Source organism: Pangasianodon hypophthalmus, chromosome 27 (assembly GCF_027358585.1).
Source record: "Pangasianodon hypophthalmus isolate fPanHyp1 chromosome 27, fPanHyp1.pri, whole genome shotgun sequence".
NCBI classification, from domain to species: domain Eukaryota; kingdom Metazoa; phylum Chordata; class Actinopteri; order Siluriformes; family Pangasiidae; genus Pangasianodon; species Pangasianodon hypophthalmus.
The window spans coordinates 16,388,463-16,416,169 of NC_069736.1; the positions used below are offsets into that span (position 1 = coordinate 16,388,463).

Consider the following 27,707-nt stretch of genomic DNA (forward strand, 5'->3'; position numbering starts at 1 on the left):
AAGCCGGCGGTCTCCGCACCAGGAAGTGAAAAGTTTCCACTTCAGGGCGTACAGTTTCCTCATAGAGGGAGCTCTGGACTGGAGGATGGTCTCCACAACCTCGGTTGAGAGACCGGAAGCGTGGAGTTGTGCCCCCTCAGAGGCCACACCCACAGCTTCCACAGCTCCGGGCGGGGGTGAAGATGGCCCCCCGCCTGTGAGAGGAGATCCCTCCTGATCGGAATCTCCCATGGGGAGCCGTCTAGGAGGGAAATCAGGTCCGAGAATCATACTCGGCCCGGCCAGAACGGGGCTACTAACAGTAGACGAATTCCGTCCCGGCGCACTCTCTCCAGAACTCCCGGGAGCAGAGCGACCGGAGGAAAGGCGTACAGACGCAGCCTCGGCCCCGGCTGTACCATGGCATCCAGTCCAAGAGGAGCTGGATGAATCAGAGAGAACCAAAGGGGACAGTGCGACGTCTCCTGCGTCGCAAACAGATCCACCTGGGCTCTGCCGAACATACGCCATATGAGTCTCCATTCCCCGGGCACCGGCCCCTGCCTCGACAGGGCGTCCGCTCCCACGTTGAGATGACCAGGGATGTAGGCCGCTCTCAATGAGAGGAGGTTCCCTTGGGACCACACAAGGATCTGGAGCGCCAGCCTGTAAAGGGGGCGCGAACGCAGACCTCCCTGGCGGTTGATGTAAGAGACCACCGTCGTGTTGTCGGTGCGCACCAACACGTGGCGGCCTCTTAGGTCTGGGAGAAAGTGTTTCAGAGCTAGAAACACGGCCAGCATCTCCAGGTGGTTGATGTGCCAAGTGAGATGGCGGCCGCTCCACAGACCACGGCCAGGACGGCCACTCATGACCGCTCCCCATCCGGTGAGGGATGCATCCGTCGCTAGCACTACGCGGCGACCAGGAGCTCCCAGGACCGGGCCCTGAGACAAGAACCCAGGTTCTCTCCACACAGCTAAGGCACGGCGGCATCGCCGCGTGACCTTGATCATGCGGAGCGGGTTTCCTCTGTTTCGGAAAAACCCCCTGGTCTTGAGCCACCACTGTAGGGGTCTCATGTGCAGCAGGCCAAACGGTATCACGTTGGACGCAGCTGCCAATAGGCCCAGCAGTCTCTGAAACTGCTTTACAGTGAGTGACCGGCCTACTTTCGCTCTCGCGACCGCTGTGAGGACCGACTCGATCCGAGCAGGAGACAAACGTGCCTGCATCGTGGTCGAATCCCACACGACGCCTAGATAAGCGGTTCTCTGAGCTGGAGAAAGCACGCTTTTCTCGGCGTTTAGTCTTAACCCCAGTTCCTTCATATGGGCGAGAACGGCATCTCGATGCCGAGCCGCCATCTGCTCTGAATGAGCTAAAATCAACCAGTCGTCGATATAGTTCAGTATGCGGATGCCCTGTAGTCGCATAGGAGCCAGGGCAGCATCCACGCACTTCGTGAAGGTGCGGGGTGAGAGTGCTAGGCCAAAGGGAAGAACCCGATACTGGTAAGCTTCGCCCCCGAAAGCGAACCTCAGGAACTTCCTGTGCGGGGGAAGGATGGAGATGTGGAAATACGCATCTTTTAGGTCGATCGTGACGAACCAGTCCTCGGACCTGATCTGAGACACGACCTGAGTGACCGTAAGCATCCTGAACTTCAGTCGAGCGACTGAGAGGTTCAATTGCCGCAAGTCCAAAATGGGACGCAGCCCTCCCCCCTTCTTGGGAACAATGAAGTACCGGCTGTAGAACCCTGACTCCCTGTCGTGAGGAGGGACCACCTCGATGGCCTCCTTCCTCAGGAGAGTACGTACTTCCTGCTCCAATACCAGAGCCTGCTCGGGACCCACCACAGTGGGAAGAACCCCAGAAAAACGAGGTGGAGGCGAGCCGAACTGAATTCGGTAGCCTCTTTCTACAGTACGCAGGACCCAATGAGACACATTCGGCAGAAGTTTCCACGCTGCCAGAAAGCTCACTAAGGGAATCAGTCTCTCGAGACTGACCTCTAGTGTAATATAAGCGGTTAGCTGGGTGCCCTGAGGCGGCGAACCGACATGGGGGAAATGAGCTAACCGCTGCGAAGGCCTCAGGAGAGGCCGCGAGCCTCCCAGACCCGCTACGTTGCCGGGCGAGAACTGGGAGAGGCGCTCGCCGGAGACCGCTGCGCCCTGAAGCACCATAGGTGGCAGGGTTGGCAGATCGACCTCCTGAGGGCACTGGGGGGACCCGGGCACCGTAAGATGAGGTGTACGCCGCGTCGCCCCAGAGGGGCCCGCCCTCGGAAGCCCTGGGCCAAAACCATCAGGGCTTCTTAGCCGCGGCCCTTCTGGACATGAGGACGGTCCTCAGATCCGCCTTAGCACCTGAAGGGCCGGGCCCAGAGCGTCATCGCGACTCCTGCTCCCGCCTCGGGGGAGCACGGGAGGCGACGCTCTGCTTTTGGGCCTCCCTGTAGGAGGGGGCCGTACACGGAGGGGGCTGCCCCCGCCCGGCAGCCCCACGAGCTAGAGAGCGACGGGGGAGGAACCGCTGAAACGCCGCCGCCTGAGCACGGGCCTGCTGGTATCTCTCGACGACGGAGTCTACCGCGTCGCCAAACAGGCCCGAGGGAGTAAGCGGGGCGTCCATGAGCACGACCCTGTCCTTCTCTTTCATATCAGACAGGGTCAGCCAGAGATGCCTCTCCGCCGCCACCAGGACTGCCATAGACCGACCGATAGCACGGGCGGTCTCCTTGGTGGCGCCGAGGGACAGATCAGCGGCCCGCCTGAGCTCAGCTACCTGCTCAGACGTACTCTCCCCCTGCTCATCCAGCTCTTTAAGCAGGTCAGCCTGGTACGCCTGTAACACCGCCATGGTGTGCAGACACGCACCGGCCTGACCTGCTGCCGTGTACGCCTTGCCTACCAGCGCTGAGGTGGTCCGCAGCGGCTTGGTAGGCAACGCCGGAGCCTTCAGGGACGATGCAGCAGCAGGGGACAGATAGCTGGCTAGCGTCTGTTCAACCCCGGGCATCGCCCTGTAGCCGAAGTAGTCCAGCCCCGCCACATTAGCGTAATGGGAAGACGTGGGCTGAACAACCGGGCCGAAAATGGCCTATTCCAGGACCTCGACACCTCAGTGTGGAGGTCCGGAAAAAAGGGCAGGCTCCGGGGCGGAGGTGGCGGCCTACTGCGCAAAAAACGCTCCTCCAGTCTAGAGCCCTGAGGCTCAGGCCGTGACTCAGCGGGCCAGTCAATGCTAAGCTTAGCGACTGCCCGTGCAACCACCTCGAGCAGCTCCCCGTATTGAGGAGACTGTGGCTCAGGGTCGACGCTCTCCACATCGACCTCCTCGGAGGACGATAGGTGGAGCGCCGAGTCCGCTCCCCAGGGGGAAGAAACCGCAGAGCGTGCTTCCGAGCCCAGGGAGGGGACAGAGGACCTGGAGGGTGAGGAAGGAGAAAGGGACGGGCCCGTCTCCATTCCCTCCGCCAGGTCCATCTGCAAGCCCCAAGAGCGCAACCGCCGCTCTGCCTCGGCAGAAGCGGGGCCGGCACCGCGAGGCACGCTAGTGAGGGCTCCCTCCTCAAAGAGAGCCCAGCGGGAGCGGAGAGTGCGCAGCGGTAAACGCTCGCAATGTGCGCAGCCGGCTCCCTCGAGAGCCGACTGAACATGCTCCGCTCCCAAACAGGCAACGCACAGACTGTGTGTATCCCCGCCCGTAATAAATCGCGGACAGGGAGGAACACACGGCCTGAAGCGCTGCCCACTCTCGCCCTTCGTCTTATCCTTGGCTGTAGGCATGCCAACGATAAAACACCAAAAGACAAAAATAGACAGACAATAAACACAGAGCGCTTGCTGAAAACAGGAAGCTAACGCGGGGCTCGCCGCTCGGGCTTTTATGCTTCCGGGTCGCTACGTCACCCCGCCCGTGACATCTCGCCCATCCATTGGACGGATTAGACACGTGATTCAGAGCGCGGTCACGCGGGGGCGTTCCCATAGCGTTTCGTGACGCAGCTCGAGTTCCTGAAGGGGAACTCACACAGGATTATTTCTGTAAGGAACCTACATATCCTTAGTCTCCTGTCTCTCTTGTCTTTGCGTCCCATCAAGTTTTCTTTTTCCCAACATACTGTATTTATAGGTCTGTACACTGGGTGATGCATTTCAGGATTTGGCATCAATCAGTGAATCACACTGAAGGCCACACATGAGGCAGTGGTGTGTGTTTGGCCCCTGGGCCTTGAGTTTGACACGTGATTTAGAGTAATTCATTGTTACAGATATAAAAATAAATAATAAGTAAATTCATAAATTAAACTGTGGGCTGTATTCAGAGTTAAGTGTGTATAGTGAAAATTAATACTGAAATTGTGCACATCTGTCACTGAGTTTTTACCCCTCCATAAACTAACCCTTTGTGTGTGCTTTCTCTATAATGTTTGAATAATCACTGTGCAACAAATGAACAGGTGCATTTACTTTTGTAGCTCCTTCCAAACTCACCAGTCAGTAGAGCAGATTTCTCCATTTTCAGTCTCTCATCTTCTGTCCATTTTCTGTCACTCTGTGGAAGTGAATAAAACAGTGTGAAGGTTTTATACAGGACTCCATACTGTATGTAAATAAAGAGTTAAACAGGAAGTGTTTCTGTTTTTTATGTTCACTGCATGACTTTTACATGTTCATGACCATCTGTCAGTCATGGACAAAAGAAACAGCAGAGTTCCTGGACACTGAGAGCAGTTTATGTATTCATTTATTTTCACCAAAAAAATAAAAATTAAAATAAAAGTCTCTTTTGTAGTGTCATTAATATTTTCACATGTTTGCAAAGAAAATGTCCTTATGAAAATTTATTTTGTTATTTTTTCCAAATAGGGTGTTTGCACATACCCCAAAGTTAAATTTAATACGTTTTAAACCTTTTCAGTGCCACTTACAAAGTAATTTAATACAAAGTTTGACATTTTATTTTTTTACACTCAGAGCATTAATAATAATAATAATAATAATAATAATAATAATAATAGTAATAATAAATTGTTATTAAATGTGACGGTAACAATTCTGACAGAAAGACACATTTTAATTTTAAATTAGTTGTTAGAATAGAGATAAAATAAACATTACACAATATTTCCTTTAGTCCATGGCTCTTTTACTTTAAATAACTTGACTCGCGAGGTGAAAGGAAGCGAGCGCGAGTTTCTCTGCACAATTGTTTTTATTTTTTAAATGATATCTGCCCACACAGAGCCCCGCCCCCTAAACACTTTCAACCAGCGCAGCTCAACACCTGTGTTTCTACAATCACCACTAAATGTGGGATTACAAACAACTTTTAGTTTATTTTAACCTGAGGTAAACAAGCTTTCAAATGTCACGTGGCTCTGTTACCATGGTAACTCAGTCACCGTCACCAGGCACAGGCTTATTTATTACATAATTTACGACTCTTCAATAAGAGACCATCAGTAAGAGATTCATGAACTTATGAGTTTATAAAAGTTTACTCACCCGACGAACCCAGACATCTCCATATAGACGAGAACAGAGACAACAAAGAAAAGTCAGATTGTTGAGATTATTAAAAATGCATTGTTATTTTCAGTAATTTTCTCTGTATTTTATTCTATAGTATTAGCTAGAAACATTCTGTAGCTGTTCTCATGAAGTGTGTTTTTATCCTGTACTGGCTTGTTTCTCTCCTCTTTCTGCTGATCTCAAAAATAATCTCTTCAGGTTCTTTCAGTATTAATGCTGTAAGAAACACATTCACCAGATCACTGACTTCCATTCTGTTATAATCTCTTTCATGCACCATTATCCAGTGTGAACTCTCTAACTCACATCTCTCTCTGTAGTTCTATACACTACAGTAATGTTAGCCAGTCTCAATCACTTTCAGAAGGACTTATTGCTATGAAATCACATTCAAACAAAAACCTTCAGCTTTTTAGCTCTCAGTATCAGTGTGTAGGTCAGATTTCTGTGTGTGTATAACACTAATGACAAACTAGACAACAGCATGATGAATGTTCTGCCAGCGATCACAGTCTGTTGTGTTCACTACACTATGCTCATGATGCTCATATATCTATGTGCTATTGCACTCTGAACACACAGCACAGTCTAATCTATTTCATCTGCACAAGAAATATATTATTCATGCAGCATCAACACATCACTATCACAGAAAAGGGGTTTATACTCACCTAATACTGCCCACTGTGAAAATAAATAATACAGTGTGAAGATTTTATGCATGATTACAAATGGGAATTGTTCCATGTGAAAATGTGGAAAGTAACTGTTACTCTGGTTAAAACACAGCTGATGTGCGTCTTAATAAAAAAGAGCAAAACTAGACAACAATCAGTCATCACACACAGTAAATCTGTATAATGTAGCATTGTGCTAATATAGCGCTAGTTCCCCTTAAGGAACAGAAATATCTTATGATTTATTGGAAAATACTATTTTCTGATACATGCATGTATTTACCAATATACAGTATGTCAGTATATGTGCATTTCCCCCTGTGTATTTTAAATATATAGTTAAATATTTTGTAATAAATCTATGTGCTATTGTAGTACATAAAGGAATAAACAGAATATCAGATTCCACTTCCTTTAATTAAAAACACAGACATTTCTCAGTGTAAAAAATGGAACAGATAACAGAATGATGTGCTTTGCTACTGCCTCGTCTATATATTGGTTACGACAGCATATGATACGTCGCAGTAGACTTGGGAAGATGCGTGATCTCGTTATGTTTTTCTCTCTTTCGCTCCCAAATCCCTCTCTCCTGGAGTCTGGCAGTGGTGTGTGTTATATGCTGCATGTTTGTTGTGTCTTTCACTCGACATGGGAAACGTCTCTGCCTACATTATTGCAGTGCAGTGGGGTTACGCACAGGTGCATTGTGGGAAAGAAGCTGACTGATGGAAGTGGAATCTCACTTACTGATCAGAGTCCTTCACGTAAACATGATCTGAAAATGCTTTTTATCTTTCTATTTGATCCCTGGATTAAAATGTAATATATGTGATGAGTTTATAAAATATCAGCCTTTACCATTAGTGTGAAGTCGAGTTATTTACTTACCCATGGTGGAGGTGGCGTGTAAAACAAGAGAGAAATGTAATGTTAGATAAAATACAAAGAGAAAAACTTATGATTTACAGTCAGAATAGCTGCTAAACAATCTGCACTCTGTGCTTTCAGTACAAAGATGTTCAGCTACAATTTTAATAATTTGTATAAAATATAACAACAGATAGTGAATCATTATAAATAGTTGATATTTAAACAATGAAATACTTCATGGAGTGTTTTTTCTCAGTGCAGTAACACATATCTGTGATCAACTGTTGAATAAAACACTCCATATGAAGTGAAAATGCTGAGCATCAGCATATTTTAATCCCATTTCTATCTGTATCAGGGAAAAATAAAGACAAGTTCTACTGTCTTCCATAAATGTCCATGTCTCCATGTTTCACAGAAGTGCTGCTTTGATTTGGATCATGAGCACTTTGCTTTTCACTTCACACTTTCCTCTTTTCATCACTCTGCTACAGCTTAGTCTGTGTGTCATCTGTCCATCATCTACTTTTTAGCAAACTGTAATCTGCAGTAATGTGGAGTAAACAGTGAAAAACCCATAACAGAACATTTTGATACAACTCTTTTACAAATCAATTGTCTGATGTTCACATGGTGACATTTTCACTCTTGATGCTGCTCAGTGTTGAGCAGGAGAGTAACGGCCAAACACCAAAACTGCGTATTTAATCATCATCAAATTATCTTCACCATTAACATAATTTGTAAAGTGTTAGATTTGACACTTTGTTCAGGGTCAGTTTGATCTTTTTGGGTCAAAGTCTTTGTCCTTTTTTTCTCTTTCTCTTTCACTTGAAACTCTTAAATTGTTCATGGCATCCCAAGAAATATATGTGTATAATGTTAGCTAAGTCAAATGTACACTGATGGATTTTATTTCACATTAATAAACTTAAAATATTCTCCATTTACCGTGACACAAGCGACGGAGCCACCAGCAGTGTTTAATGCGTTCAACAAAAAAGGTCAAAGAAAAAGCCCCTTAACTTAAAATTCCTACTTGTTAAATTGGGGTGGTCTTCTCAACTACTGAGTCCAAGGAGTAACGTAAATCAACATGGCTGCTCACAGCATCAGACGTTAACAAAGTAGCATTTCTTACCTTTAAATGAGTTATACTGTATACACAAGTATTTGCTTTAGCTCAGTCAACATACAGACATATTCACATGTTAAATCTATAACACTGACTTTACAGTTCACTGTTTTGAGGAGGTAAATATACATCACTCATCACAGTTAGCTGTAGCACTAGCTAGTCAGGTAGCCAGCTAAGCTACTGCTAATGTGCTGTGTACGTATTCTCTACTTCTCTACATCTGTAGATTCATAGTGGAGACTAATATTAGGAGATACCGGTTGTAGTCATGGACTTGCTCATTTTACCGGCAACTTTGTTCCAAAACTAGCACAGTATGGTGTAAATCTGGCAACCCACCAACCTATTGAACAGTGGTGGGCCTGGGTAAACCAGAGTGGGCAAGAGTTTGAAAAGAAAACTCAAGACTGTCACTCAAGAGGTTGTTCTTCTGACAGTTTCGTGAGACTACACGTGGCCTAATTCACTTCAGTTCACAACACACACACACACACACACACACACACACAACGTATAATACCCTCATCATTAATGTCAGTAGCTCACACACACACACATGTTGCTACAGCAGATAAAAACACACATTTGAGGAATCAATAGGCTTAATATGAACACAACAAAAAGCCTATTAATTTAAATATAATGTCTTTTCAGACATAATGTTTCCTATAGGCTATGTAGGCTTAAGAGGGTAAATTATGAGGAAACATCTAACCAATGAAATTAGCCTCTGCCTCATAAGATTTTTATTCAGTTATTTCATTTCATACAAAACTACAGCAAAAGCCAGATTTCGACTGAGAAAAAGGAAAGCAGGGTTTTTCTAATTCCTGTGATTAAAGATAACATGTACAGTACACAGCCATAACTTTGTTTAGCGTTTTTATTAGGGGTAAAAATGATTTTGTTTTAGCGTTGCACCGTGCATTCCTCAAATAACTGCAGTTCCGTTCTTCAGCTCTCGGATGAGTCCGATCTCCACTCTGACAGCGTGTTCCAGTGTTAACAGAAACCGAAATACATTTTTCATCATTTTCATCTTTATTGAACTAACCTGCTACACGGCTACACATCGCTCAGGAAAGCAACATCACTCAATGGAGATAAAGCTATACAGAGCTTCATATAAAGCTATACAGAGCGTCATATAAAGCTATACAGAGCGTCATATAAAGCTATACAGAGCTTCTGAAAGTGACAGCTCCTAGTGAGCGAGAACTTTTTTTTGTGTGTGAATAATGTTAACAATACCACGGTGTAACACCTAGAAGAGTTTTTTGGGTAGGACAGGCCTCTAAATATAATCTTAGACTTATATTTAACATTTATATTTAGCACTGTGCTGGAGGGCTGGAGCACTCCAAAATACCACTCTATGGTAAAGAGAGGAGCGTTCAAACTCACTGCACCGCGTGGCAACTGCGTGATGCACACGAAGGGGTGTATGATTTGTCCGCGGAGTCAGATTTCGGTACAACACTGGGATGTCCTCATTCAACTAAATACAAAGTCACATAGCACTCATTAACACAGTGATAAGCGTTAGCCTGGCGGTTAGCTCTCCTCAGCTACAATGTCGATTATGAATTATCGTCTGACTGAAAGTGGAGGTTTCCACAGGGAAAAGTGAAGGGAGGAGGAGCACAGCGAGGGGGCGGGGCGTATGATTGAAGAGGATGCACAGGATATTTTCGCTTCAGCTGGAGTTACAATCAGCCTACATGTTTTAATTTTTTTTTACATTTTACAGCATTTGGCAGACGCCCTTATCCAGAGCAACTTACAATTATTTAATTTATACAACTGAGCAGTTGAGGGCCTTGCTCAAGGGCCCAGGAGTGGCAGCTTGGTGGTGGTCTTCCAATCAGAAGTCTAACATCTTAACCACTGAGCTACCACTTTAAATCATTCATAGGATGTAAATGATAACGTTCAATGAATAGAAAAGCCTATTTTAAAAAAAAAGTAAAAAGGGTCTAGTGACGCCCCTGACTGTAACAATCTAAAGGCCACATTTAGTGTGTAATTTAATTTCCTCTCTGATGTAAAAATGTCTCTGATTGTTTCAGTTTCAACTGACATTGAGCCAAGCTCTGATTCGTAAATAAATAAAAAATACATTTTAAATCACTATTTAATTCATATTTGTACAAGCTGCAGCTTTTAGGCCCTTGTGCAGGTGTGGAGCAGAGTGAAAAACACAGTTACTGTTTATTCAACTAAAATGAACTTCACTCCACATTAGCAGCCTGTATACTGAACCTCATACTGAATACTGAGTGTGTGTTTCATGTACTGAGATGAGAAGCACAGATGATGATGTGGAGTTTATGCAGTGTGGAGTTCAGGAACACTTACCCATGTATACTGTAATCTCCTCTGTTCTGTCTCCAGCAGTGACCTGACACAGGTAATGTCCTTCATCTGACAATTCACAGTCTCTCAGCTGTAAGGAGACGTTTCCTCTCTCCAGCTCCTGAGTTAACAGACTCACTCTGCCCTCGTAACCTCTCCCCTCTGTCACCTGTCTGTTCTTATAGACACAAACACAGTCTGTCCCCTTAAACCACCGGATCTCCATGTTAACAGCACTGATTTCAGGAGACAGACGACATGAGAGAGTGACAGCAGAGGGATTATACCACTCTATATCACTGGGACCAACGAGTTTAAACTCATCTGTGTAGGAAACACACACACACACACACACACACACAATTAGTTTACTCTGCAATAAATAATACAGATAAATGTATCTTTAGAAATGTAACTTACTGCTTGCAGTCGCCATCTTTATCTCTTTCTGTAGATTCAAACTAATAAAATCCTAAACACACACAGAAAGAGAGAGTCATCCTTTTAAACAACTGAACTCACACAAATACATGGTTAGAAAGCACAATTCCACAGTGTATTCTGGAGGATTAGTTTAACAGCTTATCGAGTCGTTGGTGACTAACATGTACTTTAGCATGATGCTAACTCCTCTTACCTTTTCTGTTCCTCATATAAACATATCTGCTGCTTTAGCTGAAGTGTGTCCACATTTCAGAGCGGCTCATATTCATATTTACCTCATTACAGTAAGCGTTTAACACCCTGTTTAAACTTTTTGCGTATCTACAAATATATTTCTCTCCAGTTTTAGTTTGTTACACCTGCAAGTCTAATGGCTTCCGAGTCGAAAATTTCTTTCGCTTTCACCTGCGACACCTGAGAGAAGCTCCGCCCCTTCTGCTCTGAAAACCCCGCCCCCCGTGTTTAGCCTTCTTAGTTTAAAATCATGTCCATTTATCTCTCCTACTACTACCAATAATAATAATAATAATAATAATAATAATAATAATAATAATAATAATAATAATAATATGCATCCTATATTCCCACTGTTAAGTAAAGCTAACATCTTGAATTTCTCCTTAGTCCCAAGTCCATATTCTATGTTTGGGACACTAGACTGTGGTACCACATTTATAAATTCAGCATTTATGTTCAGCATTAGTGTTCCAGAGACTGGGATTGAATTAAGCAGCAAAAGTCACATACACTCCAGTACAGCTCTGATTTTTATAAGCTGAACAGCTCCAGAGTAAAGAGTGAAGAGTAAAAATGACAATGCTAAAAATTTATACCAGTTACATTAGACTACATCTCTTTTTTTCTGCATATGTTTTGATACTCTATGTAGAGTATTAAAAATTTACAGAGAAATATGAGCTTTATTGGCATTACAGTGGTTACAGTATTGCCAAAGCACTGAAAGAGAAAAGAAAAAAGAGGAAAGAAAAATATTGAGCAAGAATAAATACACTTATTACAGAACTACAGTGTGCATTAGTGTTCTCTCTTTCTCTCTCTCTCTCTCTCTCTGTGTGTGTGTGTGTGTGTGTGTGTGTTTGTTCATACTGTGAACTGCTCTTCTTCTGTTGTTCTAACAGGATGAGCAGTTTCTCAGTGTTGGTGAGAGTGTAGAATTAAAGATGAACTTTCTGAAACGTTCTGAAGTAAATTTGCTGTAAATTGTTGTATTTCTCACACTCAGTTAAGAAGTGCAGCTCTGACTGCAGTGTGTTGCTGTTGTACTGCGTGTACAATCTCTGCTCTGTAAGGTGTACTTTGTCTGTACTTTCTCAGCGTGATTTTGTGTCAGTCACTGTGTTCAGGTAACCTGCCACACTGTACTGTTCATTTAAGGCCAGATAACACTGCATTTTACTATAGATTAGTTTTGGGAGAGTCATAATTTGGTTGATTCTGATTGTTGTGAGGTTGGGTTGGTCCTGATGCAGTGCAGTGTTGGTGTGTGTTAGTGCAGTATTAATGTGTTAGTGCAGTGCTAGTGTGTGTTTGTAGAGTGTTAGTGTGTTAGTGTAGTGTGGGGTCCAGGATTGATCCTTCCTCATCATCCAGAGCCCCTGTGTGTCTGTGTGTATCACTGCTGCAGGTCAGTCTGAGACTCCAGTGAAATGTACAGCTGCAATCAGCAGAGTTGGAGCTGGTGTGGCTCTGAGTTTAAATGGATTCAACTCACCTCTTGTCCAGAACACAGAGCATTTCATCCTCCCATCTACACTGAGAGACAGAATCACATTTCCAAAGTGAACATTTTAACACATTAAAACCTACTCTAACATTTTACTGTCCCATCTTTCCTCAGTCACTCTGTCAGGATTTAATTCTAGTAGATTGTTTGTTCATGTTAAACATATTCTTCCTCTTTTAGTTACAGTGTATACCTGATCATAACTGAATTTATTATTAGACATAAATGGCAAAACAGCAGATGTTTTCTGGTTCTGAACTGAACATGATGTGTGTAATTAACTCTCTGTGTGGTGTGTTAGAGCAGGTGATGGATCCTAATAGAGAGTTGAAGTGTGGAGCAGCAATAAGAGAGAGAGGATGAGCTGTACAGTAATAAGAGTATTTCCGTGACCACGCCTACTGCATGGATCTGTTCTGCTGTTACTCATCCACTGATGTGCAGAAATAAAGATCCAATCTGCCTTCCATAATGAGAAAGGAAAATAAACAAGTCTATTGTTGATCTTTCTGGTGGAGGCATTTATTACAATTATACACATAAAAACAATCCATACACCTTAAATAAAAAATACATTCAGCTGGATTATACATACATATACATAGAGTATGTAGAAATGTGTTCTTCATTCAGCTGTTCTGTTTCTATTACAGAAATGAGGTATGAATTAAAAAGCAGGACCAGACACCAGGAAAACTTAGCTCATGTGGAAGCAGGGGCGTGCTCGAGCGCCGGTTTGTAAATGGGGCAGAGTCGGAGAAGGTGAGTGGTAAGGAATGCACACCTGCGGAGAATTCCATTAATGAATGCTCTGGGTTGCAGTGAGCGGTGGTGAGGATAAAGAGGGGAAAAAAGAGCACAGAGAGAGAGAGAGCTGGAGAGAAGAGAGCTCAGTGTGTATGTGTGTGTGTGTGTTCATTCATGTGCATGAGATTAAAAGTGCACTGCTGGAAAGCGAGTCAGGACCAAAGTGAAGGTAAAATAAAAGCCGCTTCATGGGCTCAAATCCAGCCTGCCTCCCGTCTCCTCATTTCCCCACATAAGGGATCTTTACAGTGACACTATAACATTATTAAACACAGGAAGTGTGTCACTACCCAGTTTCAGTTCCTGTGTTTATATCGTTATAGACTCCCCTAACTAGCACCATTATGGAATAAAACACTTGGGAGTGTGCTGTTATAGAAAAATAATTAATCGGGTTACTGTTCCCACCTGGAAGTTGAATATTTTCTTATGACAACACATCTTGAAGTGTTTTATTCCTCTCATACCACAGCAATTTCTCAATGATTAAAGGTTTTTAATTCATTAAAGAATGACACATCTTCATTTTTCCATTTATTTGCACATTTAATGCTGTGGAACTTCTGAGAAACAACTTATTTCCTGTTATCACTTAGATTATAGCAGCTATAAATAAGTGATCCTTCATCAGTCTCTCTCTGTCCCTCTCTCTCTCTCTCTCTCTCTCTCTCTCTTTTCCTTCTCTTGATGCTAATGATAAGAAAATAATGCAGTTTGTCACATAACCAAGAAACAGTCTGTACTGAAGACTTTCCCCGAGGTGGAAAACTTAAAGAAGCATCTTTACCTCAAAGCGTAAGCAAACTGTTTTTTTTTAACTGTCTTCTTTCATGAATATTAGTTTAAATAAAAGGCTCTTTACATAAAAGCTTATCAGCTAAAAACACTTTTTATTTTGCTGGAAGGTTTGTTTTTTAAAAAGTTGTGGTATTACAGAACCAGTTTCCTTATAACAGTTTTTCACCACCGCTACTACTGTATCTGTAACTGTTCTGTGAGTTTGGTATAATCCTATGCCATCCTCCTGTTGGTGAGTTTTAGATAAAAATCCTAGCAGTGCTCATACTCTGACATTTCAATAGAAAATTTCTCACAATTCCAGAAATTTGTCATCAACTGTCTTTGCTTACAGTTGCACAAAATCATCCACTGGTGAGCATGTCATGTTATGAAATATAAGACCGCTCATCTAAAGTAACAATAAAAGAATTCTGTGTGATTTTTGCCTGAAACAGCAAAATCAAGCCCAAAGTCGTTCGTGCAGTGTAAACTCAGCTTAAACCTGCTGCTGGTTCTGATACGTTAAGCTCATCACTGTTGTCTGGTAGACTTCTTCCCTCAGTCTGAGAATCTCTGTGAGCTCTGAAAGCTTCTGTTTAAGAGTCTCCAGCTCTCTGTCCTTCTCTTCCGTCTGTCTGCTGAACTCTTCCTGCATCTTTGATTTTGAGGCCAAAATGTTTCTCTGGAGTTCAGGCAGGATGATCTTCATGAGGTTTCTCTCTGCCTCCATCCTGACCTCTCCTTCATACACCTCCCTGATCTCCTCCATCTCCTGTTGGTGCCTCTCCTCCATCTCACTCCTCTCCCTCTCTCTCTTTTCTTTTAGTTTCTTCACCTTTTCTTCCATTTCTGTCCTTCGCTCTACCTCTCGTTGCAGCTCCCTCTCAAGTTCTCTCTTTTTCTCTTCATCTCTCTCTTCTTTCATCTTTCTTTCCAGTTCAGTTGTTCGGTCATTAAGTTGTCTGATGTCTCCTTCATGCTCCTGGATCACTCCCTCTATCTTTCTCAGTGAATCCTGCACATCCTTTTCTATTTTTTCCTTCATTTCCATCTCCTTTCTCATCCTTTTCTCTTCTCTTTCCTTCAGGATCTTTGTCTCCATTGCTCTAATCTGAGATTCTGTCTCCAGGTAGATCTCACTGCTGTAGAATTTCTCTCTGCTTCCTTCCACCATCTTCTCTAGCTTCTCCAGCAATTCTGAGACCTGAGAACCATCTCCACTCTCCTTAATGTTGAGACAGTGAAACCTGTTCTCACATTTCTCTACAAGTCTCTGGACCTCCTGGTCTCCTGATTGGATAAACTCTTCAATGTTCTTCTTCTGAAGTTCATCAGTAACACTGAATATGATCATGGTGTTTCTCCAAAATCTCTCTCCAAAAATCTCCTCCATTTTCTCCAGCATCCCTCTCTCCTCTCCTGTAGGCTGCTTTACAGGTATGACCAAGAGGAAGGCATGGGGTCCTGGAGCAGACAGATGGACACAGAGTCCCACGTCCTGTCTCAGATTCTCCTGAGAGAGTCCAGGAGAGAACCAGTCAGGAGTGTCCACCACAGACACCTTCCTCCCAGCCACCTCCCCCTGTGTGCTCTCACTCTGCTGGGTGGATGTAGACGTAGCTGTAGATGCAGCAGTCAGGTTCCTCTGCTCTCTGCCAAGGATGGTGTTTCCTGCTGCACTCTTCCCAGACCCCGACCTCCCCAGCAGCACCAGCCTCATTTCTGCTACAGGAACCGACACTGGAGATGATTCTCCACTCACTGAAAATGAACAAGAATGAATCGTTTAATACAGAATCACTTACTGCATTATGGTGATTATGCTGTTCTCTGGAGTACAGTGGTGGATCGATCATTTATTAATGATGAAATCTGGATAGCCTACATCCTTTGTGTAACACATATTCAAATTCCCCAATGCTTAAGGTAAATTGTTGTTTTTAACAGTTAAATGTGTGTTGAGCTGGAAATAAAGTATTTGTGTATCTATATTCACAGATGAAGAACAATTATTTTTCCCCAGTTTCTCGCAGTTTGGTCATTTGTAATTCCCACCCACTAGTAAGCTCTCTCCTCTCACACAATCAAACACAAACAGCTAATAATCATGGCAGGTGAAGGCTGGCATGTGCTTCCTCTGAGACACATGAAGGATATAATGCCCATAATGGGCTAGTGCACTGTGATTGACAGAGGAGAGAGTAATGCCATCCATCCTTCCCCAACAACAGTGGAAAATTCATAATAGGGCAAATGCTTTTCTGTTGCACTGCTCAGGATCCATAGATATCAGCAGATTTTTCATTTTAGTGGTCTCTTTTACCCAAAACTAATGCTGAGTTACACACTAAACATACAACAAGAATCATTAATCACTTACATGTTGGACGATATCCCTCCATACTGTTTCTTCTCCTGATCGATGCTGCTGAGTCCTGAGTCTCTCCACTCACTAGGAAACATCAGAACCAGTCAGAATGAGAAAGACATTTTTCAGAAGTTATAGTTACACAGACCGCTCAGGATCCATACATATCAGCAGATTTTTCATTTTTACCTGATATTAGATATTTTTTCATTATTTGTCACTGTTCCTGTGTTATTTCAGCTTTATAATTGTTATATTTACACTGTAAAGAAATTATAAATGTAAGTGTCTAAATCTGCCTGCTGCCTCTCTTTATAGTCATCTCTTTTACCCAAAACTAATGTTGAGTTACACACTAAATATACAACATGAATCATTAATCAATTACATGCTGGACGAGTTCGATCCATACTGTTTCTTCTCCTGATTGGTGCTATTGAGTCCTGAGTCTCTCCACTCACTAGGAAACGTCACAACCAGTCAGTATGAGAAAGACATTCTTCAGAAGGCAGAGTTTCACAGATGATTTCATTTAAGATATGTTTTATACACTATAACTAACCACTTCAACTGTTTATATTACATTTCCTTTCAATATCTGAAAAGTTGCACCATTAAGTATCATTACAGTACATTTGACACACTTACATATGATTTATTAAGTGTATATTTACCATTTGGAAGTACTGACCTTCTGAGAAGCATCTTTTACTTACTTAATTTAATAAATTACTCACTTGTTGGAGGTAAGTCTTCCTTGCTGTTTCTTCTCCTGATGGGGGCTGATGATTCTGGATCTGTCTGTTCCTGCAGCTGCTTTGTTTTCTTCTCTAGAAGTCTGTCTTTCTCCTGAAGCTGTTTGTCTCTTTCCATTAGCTGCGTCTTTCTCTCAGTTAGAAGACTCTCTTTCTCTGCAAGCTGTTTGCTTTTTTCTGCTATCTCAGTTTTCTTTTGCTCCAGAACAATCATCATCTCCTGTACTTGTGTCTTCTTCTTCTGCAGCTCCTGTCCCAGTGTCTCCAGTTTATTTTTACTGGTTTCCAGCTCTTTATCTGTGTTCTTCAGCTGTGTTTCTTTCTCATTCAGCAGTTTGTTCATATTCTCCAGTTGTGTGTTTTTCTCCTCCATGTGTCGCTGACTGTCTTCTAATTCCTTAACTGTTTCGTCCAATTCAGTTTTTATCTGTTTCAGCACTGTCTCTTTCTCTTCCAGTGCTGCGTCTTTCATCTGCAGTGTTTGTGCATTTTCAACCAGATGTCTGTCTTTTTCCTGAAGCTGTTTTTCTCTTTCTATTAGTTTGTTTTTACTGGTTGCCAGGTCTTTCCGCATGTTCTCAAGTTGTTTCTCTTTGTCTTTCATCTGTGTCTGATTCTCTTCTAACGTCCTGTTTGTTTTTCCCAATTCTTCTTTTACCTCTCTAAGCACTGTGTCCTTCTCTTCCAGTGTCTTTTCCTTCTTCTGAAGTGTTTGGGTATTTTCCGTCAGAAGGCTGTCTTTCTCCTCAAGCTGTTTATCTCTTTCCATTAGCTGTGTCTTTCTCTCAGTTAGAAGACTCTCTTTCTCTTCAAGCTGTTTGTTTTTTTCTGTTAACTCAGTTTTCTGTTGCTCCAGTACGATCATCATCTCCTGTAGTTGTCTCTTCTTGTCCTGCAGCTCCTGTCCCACTGTCTCCAGGTTATTTTTACTGGTTTCCAGCACTTTGACCACATTGTCCAGTTGTCTCTCTTTCTGTTTCAGCTGTCTCTCATTGTCTTTTAAATTTGTACTTGTTTTTTCCAATTCACTCTTCACCTCTTTTAATTGTGTGTCCTTCTCTTCCAGTGTCTTGTCTTTCATCTGATGTGTTTGTGTATTTTCCATCAGAAGTCTGTCTTTCTCCTCAAGCTGTGTATCTCTTTCCATTAGCTGCGTCTTTCTCTCAGTTAGAAGACTCTCTTTCTCTTCAAGCTGTTTGCTTTTTTCTGCTATCTCAGTTTTCTTTTGCTCCAGAACAATCATCATCTCCTGTACTTGTGTCTTCTTCTTCTGCAGCTCCTGTCCCAGTGTCTCCAGTTTATTTTTACTGGTTTCCAGCTCTTTATCTGTGTTCTTCAGCTGTGTTTCTTTCTCATTCAGCAGTTTGTTCATATTCTCCAGTTGTGTGTTTTTCTCCTCCATGTGTCGCTGACTGTCTTCTAATTCCTTAACTGTTTCGTCCAATTCAGTTTTTATCTGTTTCAGCACTGTCTCTTTCTCTTCCAGTGCTGCGTCTTTCATCTGCAGTGTTTGTGCATTTTCAACCAGATGTCTGTCTTTGTCCTGAAGCTGTTTGTCTCTTTCTATTAGGTTGCTTTTACTGGTTGCCAGGTCTTTCCGCATGTTCTCAAGATGTCTCTCTTTGTCTTTCATCTGTGTCTGATTCTCTTCTAACGTCCTGTTTGTTTTTCCCAATTCTTCTTTTACCTCTCTGAGCAGTGTGTCCTTCTCTTCCAGTGTCTTTTCCTTCTTCTGAAGTGTTTGGGTATTTTCCGTCAGAAGGCTGTCTTTCTCCTCAAGCTGTTTGTCTCTTTCCATTAGCTGTGTCTTTCTCTCAGTTAGAAGACTCTCTTTCTCTTCAAGCTGTTTGTTTTTTTCTGTTAACTCAGTTTTCTGTTGCTCCAGTACGATCATCATCTCCTGTAGTTGTCTCTTCTTGTCCTGCAGCTCCTGTCCCACTGTCTCCAGGTTATTTTTACTGGTTTCCAGCACTTTGACCACATTGTCCAGTTGTCTCTCTTTCTGTTTCAGCTGTCTCTCATTGTCTTTTAAATTTGTACTTGTTTTTTCCAATTCACTCTTCACCTCTTTTAATTGTGTGTCCTTCTCTTCCAGTGTCTTGTCTTTCATCTGATGTGTTTGTGTATTTTCCATCAGAAGTCTGTCTTTCTCCTCAAGCTGTTTATCTCTTTCCATTAGCTGCGTCTTTCTCTCAGTTAGAAGACTCTCTTTCTCTTCAAGCTGTTTGCTTTTTTCTGCTATCTCAGTTTTCTTTTGCTCCAGAACAATCATCATCTCCTGTACTTGTGTCTTCTTCTTCTGCAGCTCCTGTCCCAGTGTCTCCAGTTTATTTTTACTGGTTTCCAGCTCTTTATCTGTGTTCTTCAGCTGTGTTTCTTTCTCATTCAGCAGTTTGTTCATATTCTCCAGTTGTGTGTTTTTCTCCTCCATGTGTCGCTGACTGTCTTCTAATTCCTTAACTGTTTCGTCCAATTCAGTTTTTATCTGTTTCAGCACTGTCTCTTTCTCTTCCAGTGCTGCGTCTTTCATCTGCAGTGTTTGTGCATTTTCAACCAGATGTCTGTCTTTGTCCTGAAGCTGTTTGTCTCTTTCTATTAGGTTGCTTTTACTGGTTGCCAGGTCTTTCCGCATGTTCTCAAGATGTCTCTCTTTGTCTTTCATCTGTGTCTGATTCTCTTCTAACGTCCTGTTTGTTTTTCCCAATTCTTCTTTTACCTCTCTGAGCAGTGTGTCCTTCTCTTCCAGTGTCTTTTCCTTCTTCTGAAGTGTTTGGGTATTTTCCGTCAGAAGGCTGTCTTTCTCCTCAAGCTGTTTGTCTCTTTCCATTAGCTGTGTCTTTCTCTCAGTTAGAAGACTCTCTTTCTCTTCAAGCTGTTTGTTTTTTTCTGTTAACTCAGTTTTCTGTTGCTCCAGTACGATCATCATCTCCTGTAGTTGTCTCTTCTTGTCCTGCAGCTCCTGTCCCACTGTCTCCAGGTTATTTTTACTGGTTTCCAGCACTTTGACCACATTGTCCAGTTGTCTCTCTTTCTGTTTCAGCTGTCTCTCATTGTCTTTTAAATTTGTACTTGTTTTTTCCAATTCACTCTTCACCTCTTTTAATTGTGTGTCCTTCTCTTCCAGTGTCTTGTCTTTCATCTGATGTGTTTGTGTATTTTCCATCAGAAGTCTGTCTTTCTCCTCAAGCTGTTTATCTCTTTCCATTAGCTGCGTCTTTCTCTCAGTTAGAAGACTCTCTTTCTCTTCAAGCTGTTTGCTTTTTTCTGCTATCTCAGTTTTCTTTTGCTCCAGAACAATCATCATCTCCTGTACTTGTGTCTTCTTCTTCTGCAGCTCCTGTCCCAGTGTCTCCAGTTTATTTTTACTGGTTTCCAGCTCTTTATCTGTGTTCTTCAGCTGTGTTTCTTTCTCATTCAGCAGTTTGTTCATATTCTCCAGTTGTGTGTTTTTCTCCTCCATGTGTCGCTGACTGTCTTCTAATTCCTTAACTGTTTCGTCCAATTCAGTTTTTATCTGTTTCAGCACTGTCTCTTTCTCTTCCAGTGCTGCGTCTTTCATCTGCAGTGTTTGTGCATTTTCAACCAGATGTCTGTCTTTGTCTTGAAGCTGTTTGTCTCTTTCTATTAGGTTGCTTTTACTGGTTGCCAGTTCTTTCCGCATGTTCTCAAGTTGTCTCTCTTTGTCTTTCATCTGTGTCTGATTCTCTTCTAACGTCCTGTTTGTTTTTCCCAATTCTTCTTTTACCTCTCTGAGCAGTGTGTCCTTCTCTTCCAGTGTCTTTTCCTTCATCTGAAGTGTTTGGGTATTTTTTGTCAGAAGTCTGTCTTTCTCCTCAAGCTGTTTGTCTCTTTCCATTAGCTGTGTCTTTCTCTCAGTTAGAAGACTCTCTTTCTCTTCAAGCTGTTTGTTTTTTTCTGTTAACTCAGTTTTCTGTTGCTCCAGTACGATCATCATCTCCTGTAGTTGTCTCTTCTTGTCCTGCAGCTCCTGTCCCACTGTCTCCAGGTTATTTTTACTGGTTTCCAGCACTTTGACCACATTGTCCAGTTGTCTCTCTTTCTGTTTCAGCTGTCTCTCATTGTCTTTTAAATTTGTACTTGTTTTTTCCAATTCACTCTTCACCTCTTTTAATTGTGTGTCCTTCTCTTCCAGTGTCTTTTCTTTCATCTGAAGTGTTTGTGTATTTTCCATCAGAAGTCTGTCTTTCTCCTCAAGCTGTTTATCTCTTTCCATTAGCTGCGTCTTTCTCTCAGTTAGAAGACTCTCTTTCTCTGCAAGCTGTTTGCTTTTTTCTGCTATCTCAGTTTTCTTTTGCTCCAGAACAATCATCATCTCCTGTACTTGTGTCTTCTTCTTCTGCAGCTCCTGTCCCAGTGTCTCCAGTTTATTTTTACTGGTTTCCAGCTCTTTATCTGTGTTCTTCAGCTGTGTTTCTTTCTCATTCAGCAGTTTGTTCATATTCTCCAGTTGTGTGTTTTTCTCCTCCATGTGTCGCTGACTGTCTTCTAATTCCTTAACTGTTTCGTCCAATTCAGTTTTTATCTGTTTCAGCACTGTCTCTTTCTCTTCCAGTGCTGCGTCTTTCATCTGCAGTGTTTGTGCATTTTCAACCAGATGTCTGTCTTTGTCTTGAAGCTGTTTGTCTCTTTCTATTAGGTTGCTTTTACTGGTTGCCAGTTCTTTCCGCATGTTCTCAAGTTGTCTCTCTTTGTCTTTCATCTGTGTCTGATTCTCTTCTAACGTCCTGCTTGTTTTTCCCAATTCTTCTTTTACCTCTCTGAGCAGTGTGTCCTTCTCTTCCAGTGTCTTTTCCTTCATCTGAAGTGTTTGGGTATTTTTTGTCAGAAGTCTGTCTTTCTCCTCAAGCTGTTTGTCTCTTTCCATTAGCTGTGTCTTTCTCTCAGTTAGAAGACTCTCTTTCTCTTCAAGCTGTTTGTTTTTTTCTGTTAACTCAGTTTTCTGTTGCTCCAGTACGATCATCATCTCCTGTACTTGTGTCTTCTTCTTCTGCAGCTCCTGTCCCAGTGTCTCCAGTTTATTTTTACTGGTTTCCAGCTCTTTATCTGTGTTCTTCAGCTGTGTTTCTTTCTCATTCAGCAGTTTGTTCATATTTTCCAGTTGTGAGATTTTCTCCTTAATCTGTTCAGTGGCATTTTGAAGTTTTTCATTTGTTTCCATTAACACTGTATCTCTCTCAGAAAGAGTTTTCTCATTAATTTCTAAACATTCTTTTAGAACCGTCAGCTGTTCATTTTTCTCATTTAATTCTTTATCCTTCTCCACAAGTCTTTTCTTCATTTCCTCCACTCGTATTTGTGCCTCCTGTATCTGTGTGTCTTTCAGTTTCAGTTGTTGATCTCTCTCATGTAGAGCTCTTTCTCTCTCCTGTAGCTCTTTAGTCATCTTCTCTTGTTTTATATTTGTATCTTTGAGTAGTGTGTCTTTCTCCTCAATGATTTTCTCTCTGTTTCTCAGCTTTGTATCTTTATTGTCTATCTGTCTTTTGCAATCCTCTAGCTGTTGGTCTTTATTTCTCAGTGATTTTGATGCTCCATCCAGTTCTTTAAAAAATTTGGGCAGGAGAGTGAGCTGAATTATTAATATGTTCATAACCAGTGATCAGCTACAGAACTACCACTTGTTGTGATTAAAGACATAATTACTATTTATAATTACTTTAACATAAAAACTAAAGTGAGTAGTGCACTTAATAACATGAAGCATTCACTATTTTAATACAGTAAAACTAGTGATGTACTCTAAACTCTTATTCATTATAATATTATAACATTTTATAGATCTAACTGTAGTTCAGTTTAAAAATGGCTAAACATTTAAAACACATAAAAATAAAGACATTTCTCTTATCTGTGGATTGTAGTCACCTGCAAAGCTCTGTAGTTTCCAGTGTTTTTTTATGACTGTATAAAATATGCTTTAGAGGAGGGTGTCAAACTCAAATTCTGTGAACTAAGACTATTTATTTTTAAATATATTAATATTTCTGTTAATTAACACCAATACCTTAGGCTTTGAAAGTAGGATGAGATGTTTCTTGGTAAAAGAATACATAAACCACTTAACTGTTTGAAATATTAGGTGATAACAATTATTATATTGATTAAAATAACTTTAAACATATATGTGTTTTCGGGGTCCCTGGAGGACATAGCGGTGAGAGCGCTGTGGCCTGAGTTCGATTCCCGGCCACGGAACCAACCTCAGCTACTGGGGCTGTGTGCAACAGTGTGCTCTCAGTGCCAGTCCCAAGCCCAGACAAAATTGGGGAGAGCTGCATTAGGAAGGGCATCTGGCATAAAAACTGTGCCAAATCAAATACATGGACCAATGATCCACAGTGGCAACTCCTAACAGGAGCAGCCACAAGAGAAACAACAACAACATGTATGCGTTTTCCAAATATCAAAAATATATAACATTAAGAGATGAAGAAGAACTCACACAGAATTATTTCTGCGAGGAACCTACATATCCTTAGTCTCCTGTCTCTCTTGTCTTTGCGTCCCATCAAGTTTTCTTTTTCCCAACATACTGTATTTATAGGTCTGTACACTGGGTGATGCATTTCAGGATTTGGCATCAATCAGTGAATCACACTGAAGGCCACACACGAGGCAGTGGTGTGTGTTTGGCCCCTGGGCCTTGAGTTTGACATGTGTGATTTAGAGTAATTCGTTGTTACAGATATAAAAATAAATAACAAGTAAATTCATAAATTAAACTGTGTGCACATCTGTCACTGAGTTTTTACCCTTCCATAAACTAACACTTTATGTGCACTTTCTCTATAATGTTTACATAATGTGTTTAATAGGGAATGTAACAAGTTGTGAATTTCAGACTACATGCTTACTGGAGATCTCGTTATTGAGCACTTCGGTGGGCAACAAAATGAACAGGTGCGTTTACTTTTGTAGCTCCTTCCATACTCACCAATTCTTAGAGCTGATTTCTCCATTTTCAGTCGCTCATCGTCTGTCCATTCTCTGTCTTTCTGTGGAAGTGAATAAAACAGTGTGAAGGTTTTATACATGACCCATACTGTATGTAAATAAAGTGTTAAATGAACAGGAAGTGTTTCTCTGTTCAGAACACTGTGTGTGTGTTAGTGTGAGTCACTGAGAGTTGATATTACTAACACACTGAGCTGATTAAGGCTGATTTAAACTGATATTGTATTCAGTAACACATTGAGTTTTAATGCAGCCAGCTGAAGAACACAATCACTAAACAGTAAACTGAACGTTACAGGAGTGATAAAAAAAATCCTCCCCTCTACAGGAGAATCAAGATGGTTGGGTTCTTTTCTGCTGTGAAGACGTCACACAATATCACAGGAAAGTAATGGTGCTTAATGTTATTTTTTAAGTTCATTAGCTGACTTATATATGATCATGACCGTCATTCAGCCATGGTCAAAGCAAACACCAGAATTCCCAGACACTGAGAGCTCTTCATGTATTTTTTCCCAAAGGGTGACTGTTTTGTTTAAATTTTCTTTTGGGGTGCCATTAATTTTGTGACACACACACAAAAAAAAAAGTTTTTATGTAAATTAATTTTGTTACTGTCATAGGGTGTCACAAATCCTCAATTTAATTTGAATGTGTGTTAAACCTTTTCTATGCCACTTTAAATGGAATTTAGGACAAAGTTTGCAGATGGACTTCAACGGTGGTGAAGGTCATAATATATTTTTTTTAATATTTATATACTTTCTCTTTTATTTTGTTAAAATTTCTACACAGTTTTTACACTCATAGCAATAATAATAGCCATAATAAGGACACCAATAATAGTAAATTGCTAACAAACAATACAACAGCTGTGCTTCTAGAAAAATGAAATGTGATTTTTTTTTTTTTTTTTACCCCACAATAAACAAGTTTTTACTGTCACTGGGGGCTGTCACCGTGGTAACAGTTATAACCTAGTTGTAATATAATTTAAACATCAGTAAGAGATTCATGAACTTATAATATCATATAACAGTTTACTCACCTGATGAACCCAGACAGCCTTCTTTAGAGGACGATCTGAAAAAAAAATGCAAAGTAAGATTGTTGAGATTATTAAAAATGCATTGTTATTTTCAGTAATTTTCTCTGTATTTTATGTACTTTGTACTTTCTGCTGATCTGAAAAAAAAATCTCTTCAGGTTCTTTCAGTATTAATGCTGTAAGAAACACATTCACCAGATCACTGACTTCCATTCTGTTATAATCTCTTTCATGCACCATTATCCAGTGTGAACTCTCTAACTCACATCTCTCTCTCTGTAGTTCTATACACTACAGTAATGTTAGCCAGTCTCAATCACTTTCAGAAGGACTTATTGCTATGAAATCACAAAACGGTGAATTCAAACAAAAACGTTCAGCTGTTTAGCTCTCAGTATCAGTGTGTAAGTCAGATTTCTGTGTCTGTATAATGCTAATGACAAACTAGACAACAGCATGATGAATGTTCTGCCAGCGATCACAGTCTGTTGTGTTCACTACACTATGCTCATGATGCTCAGTGGTACTTTACTGTGAACAAGTAACACAAACAAATAACACAGAATAAAATTCTAAATAAATTACAAAAATTTAATTATTATTAAATTCCTTCTCACCTGGCTCTTCTGTCCTCTGAGGAACTCCAGAAAGCTTCTGTAGCTGGGAATAATAAAGTATAAATGTTTTGTGCATGATTCCAGAGTTTAATGATGAATTGTAAAATGTAGAAAAGAACTGTTACTCTGACCATAACACAGTTTATGTGTCTCTTCATAAACAAAGATAATCTAGTTAAGGCTTTATAATTAACCATCACATACAGTAAATCTACACAACATTCTGTTCCACTGTGCTGATAATCATCTGCTCACATTGGAGAGATTTATCAGGTACAGAAACACAACTGTGGAGGGAAAAGTCATGCAGCCAGAAACAAATTAAATATTCATTTATGTGTTTTTATTCCATCACTTCCATACACATATAAACTAGTGCTGCTATTAGCATGTGTAATTATAGAAGCTTGTATGTGGAGAACATTAATAACTCATCAGTGCATTTAGATCTCCTCCTCATACTGAGGTGTAGCTCCTTATTAGTGCAGGAGAAAATGGACTGTATAAGATGAGAGAGATTCTGATGGAGTCTGGCAGTGGTGTGTGTTATATGCTGCATGTTTGTTGTGTCTTTTACTCGACATGGTAAACGTCTCTGCCTACATTATTGCAGTGTAGTGGGGTTACACACAGGAGCATTGTGGGAAAGAAGCTGACTGATGGAAGTGGAATCTCACTTACTGATCAGAGTCTTTCACGTAAACATGATCTGAAAATGCTTTTTATGTTTCTATTTGATACCTCAATGTAATAAATGTGATAAATTTATGAAATATCAGCCTTTACCATTAGTGTGAAGTCGAGTTATTTACTTACCAATGCTGAAGGTCCTTTGTAAAACAACAGAGAGAAATGTAATGTTCGATAAAATACAAAGAGAAAAGCTTATGATTTACAGTCAGAATAGCTGCTAAACAATCTTCACTCTGTGCTTTCAGTACAAAGATGTTCAGCTACAATTTTAATAATTTTTATAAAATATAACAACAGATACTTAATCATTATAAATAGTTTATATTTAAACAATTAGATACTTCATGGAGTGTTTTTTCTAAGTGCAGTAACACATATCTGTGATCAACTGTTGAATAAAACACTCCATATGAAGTGAAAATGCTGAGCATCAGCATATTTTAATCCCATTTCTATCTGTATCAGGGAAAAATAAAGACATGTTCTACTGTCTTCCATAAATGTCCATGTCTCCATGTTTCACAGAAGTGCTGCTTTGATTTGGATCATGAGCAGTTTTCTTTTTACTTCACACTTTCCTCTTTTCATTACTCTGCTACAGCTTAGTCTTTGTCTCATCTGTCCATCATCTACTTTTAGCAAACTGTAATCTACTCCTTTGCTCTTCAAGCTTATCGGTGTGTTTATCTATCTATTGGATAAAGCCTCTGAGGTCATGCTGGTGGATTTTTCTTCTTTGTCTCAGAACTCTACAGTCTTTCACTAATGTTTATGTTTAATTGTTATACATGGTGTATTTTCATTGTGTTTAAAATATTGGAGTTGATTTGCTCATCAATGTGACTGTCACAGTTACTGAGTACGAGGTAAAAGAGCAAAATCTCTCCCTTTCAACAAGAGCTTGTCTT

The 27,707-nt window shown here is 41.2% G+C and overlaps 1 protein-coding gene across 4 annotated transcripts in view; it reads right to left on the reverse strand.

Moving 5' to 3' along the window:
* Positions 1-27,044, reverse strand: part of LOC117596706 (putative leucine-rich repeat-containing protein DDB_G0290503) — a 33,975-nt gene extending 6,931 nt beyond the window's left edge. Inside the window, exons 1-6 of one of the 4 annotated variants that reach the window (XM_053230298.1) lie at positions 26,107-27,034; positions 25,490-25,524; positions 24,422-24,482; positions 17,449-23,028; positions 16,724-16,795; positions 13,269-16,104 (exon numbers count right to left, since the gene is read on the reverse strand). In XM_053230298.1, the coding sequence (XP_053086273.1) occupies positions 14,840-16,104; positions 16,724-16,795; positions 17,449-23,028; positions 24,422-24,482; positions 25,490-25,524; positions 26,107-26,182 (7,089 nt within the window). In that variant the 5' untranslated portion in view covers positions 26,183-27,034 and the 3' untranslated portion in view covers positions 13,269-14,839. Of the gene's footprint in view, positions 1-13,268; positions 16,105-16,723; positions 16,796-17,006; positions 17,172-17,448; positions 23,029-24,421; positions 24,483-25,489; positions 25,525-26,106 lie in introns of those variants that run through there. The other 3 variants (XM_053230296.1, XM_053230299.1, XM_053230297.1) reach the window with 3 other exon arrangements.
* Positions 27,045-27,707: the final 663 nt, after the last annotated feature.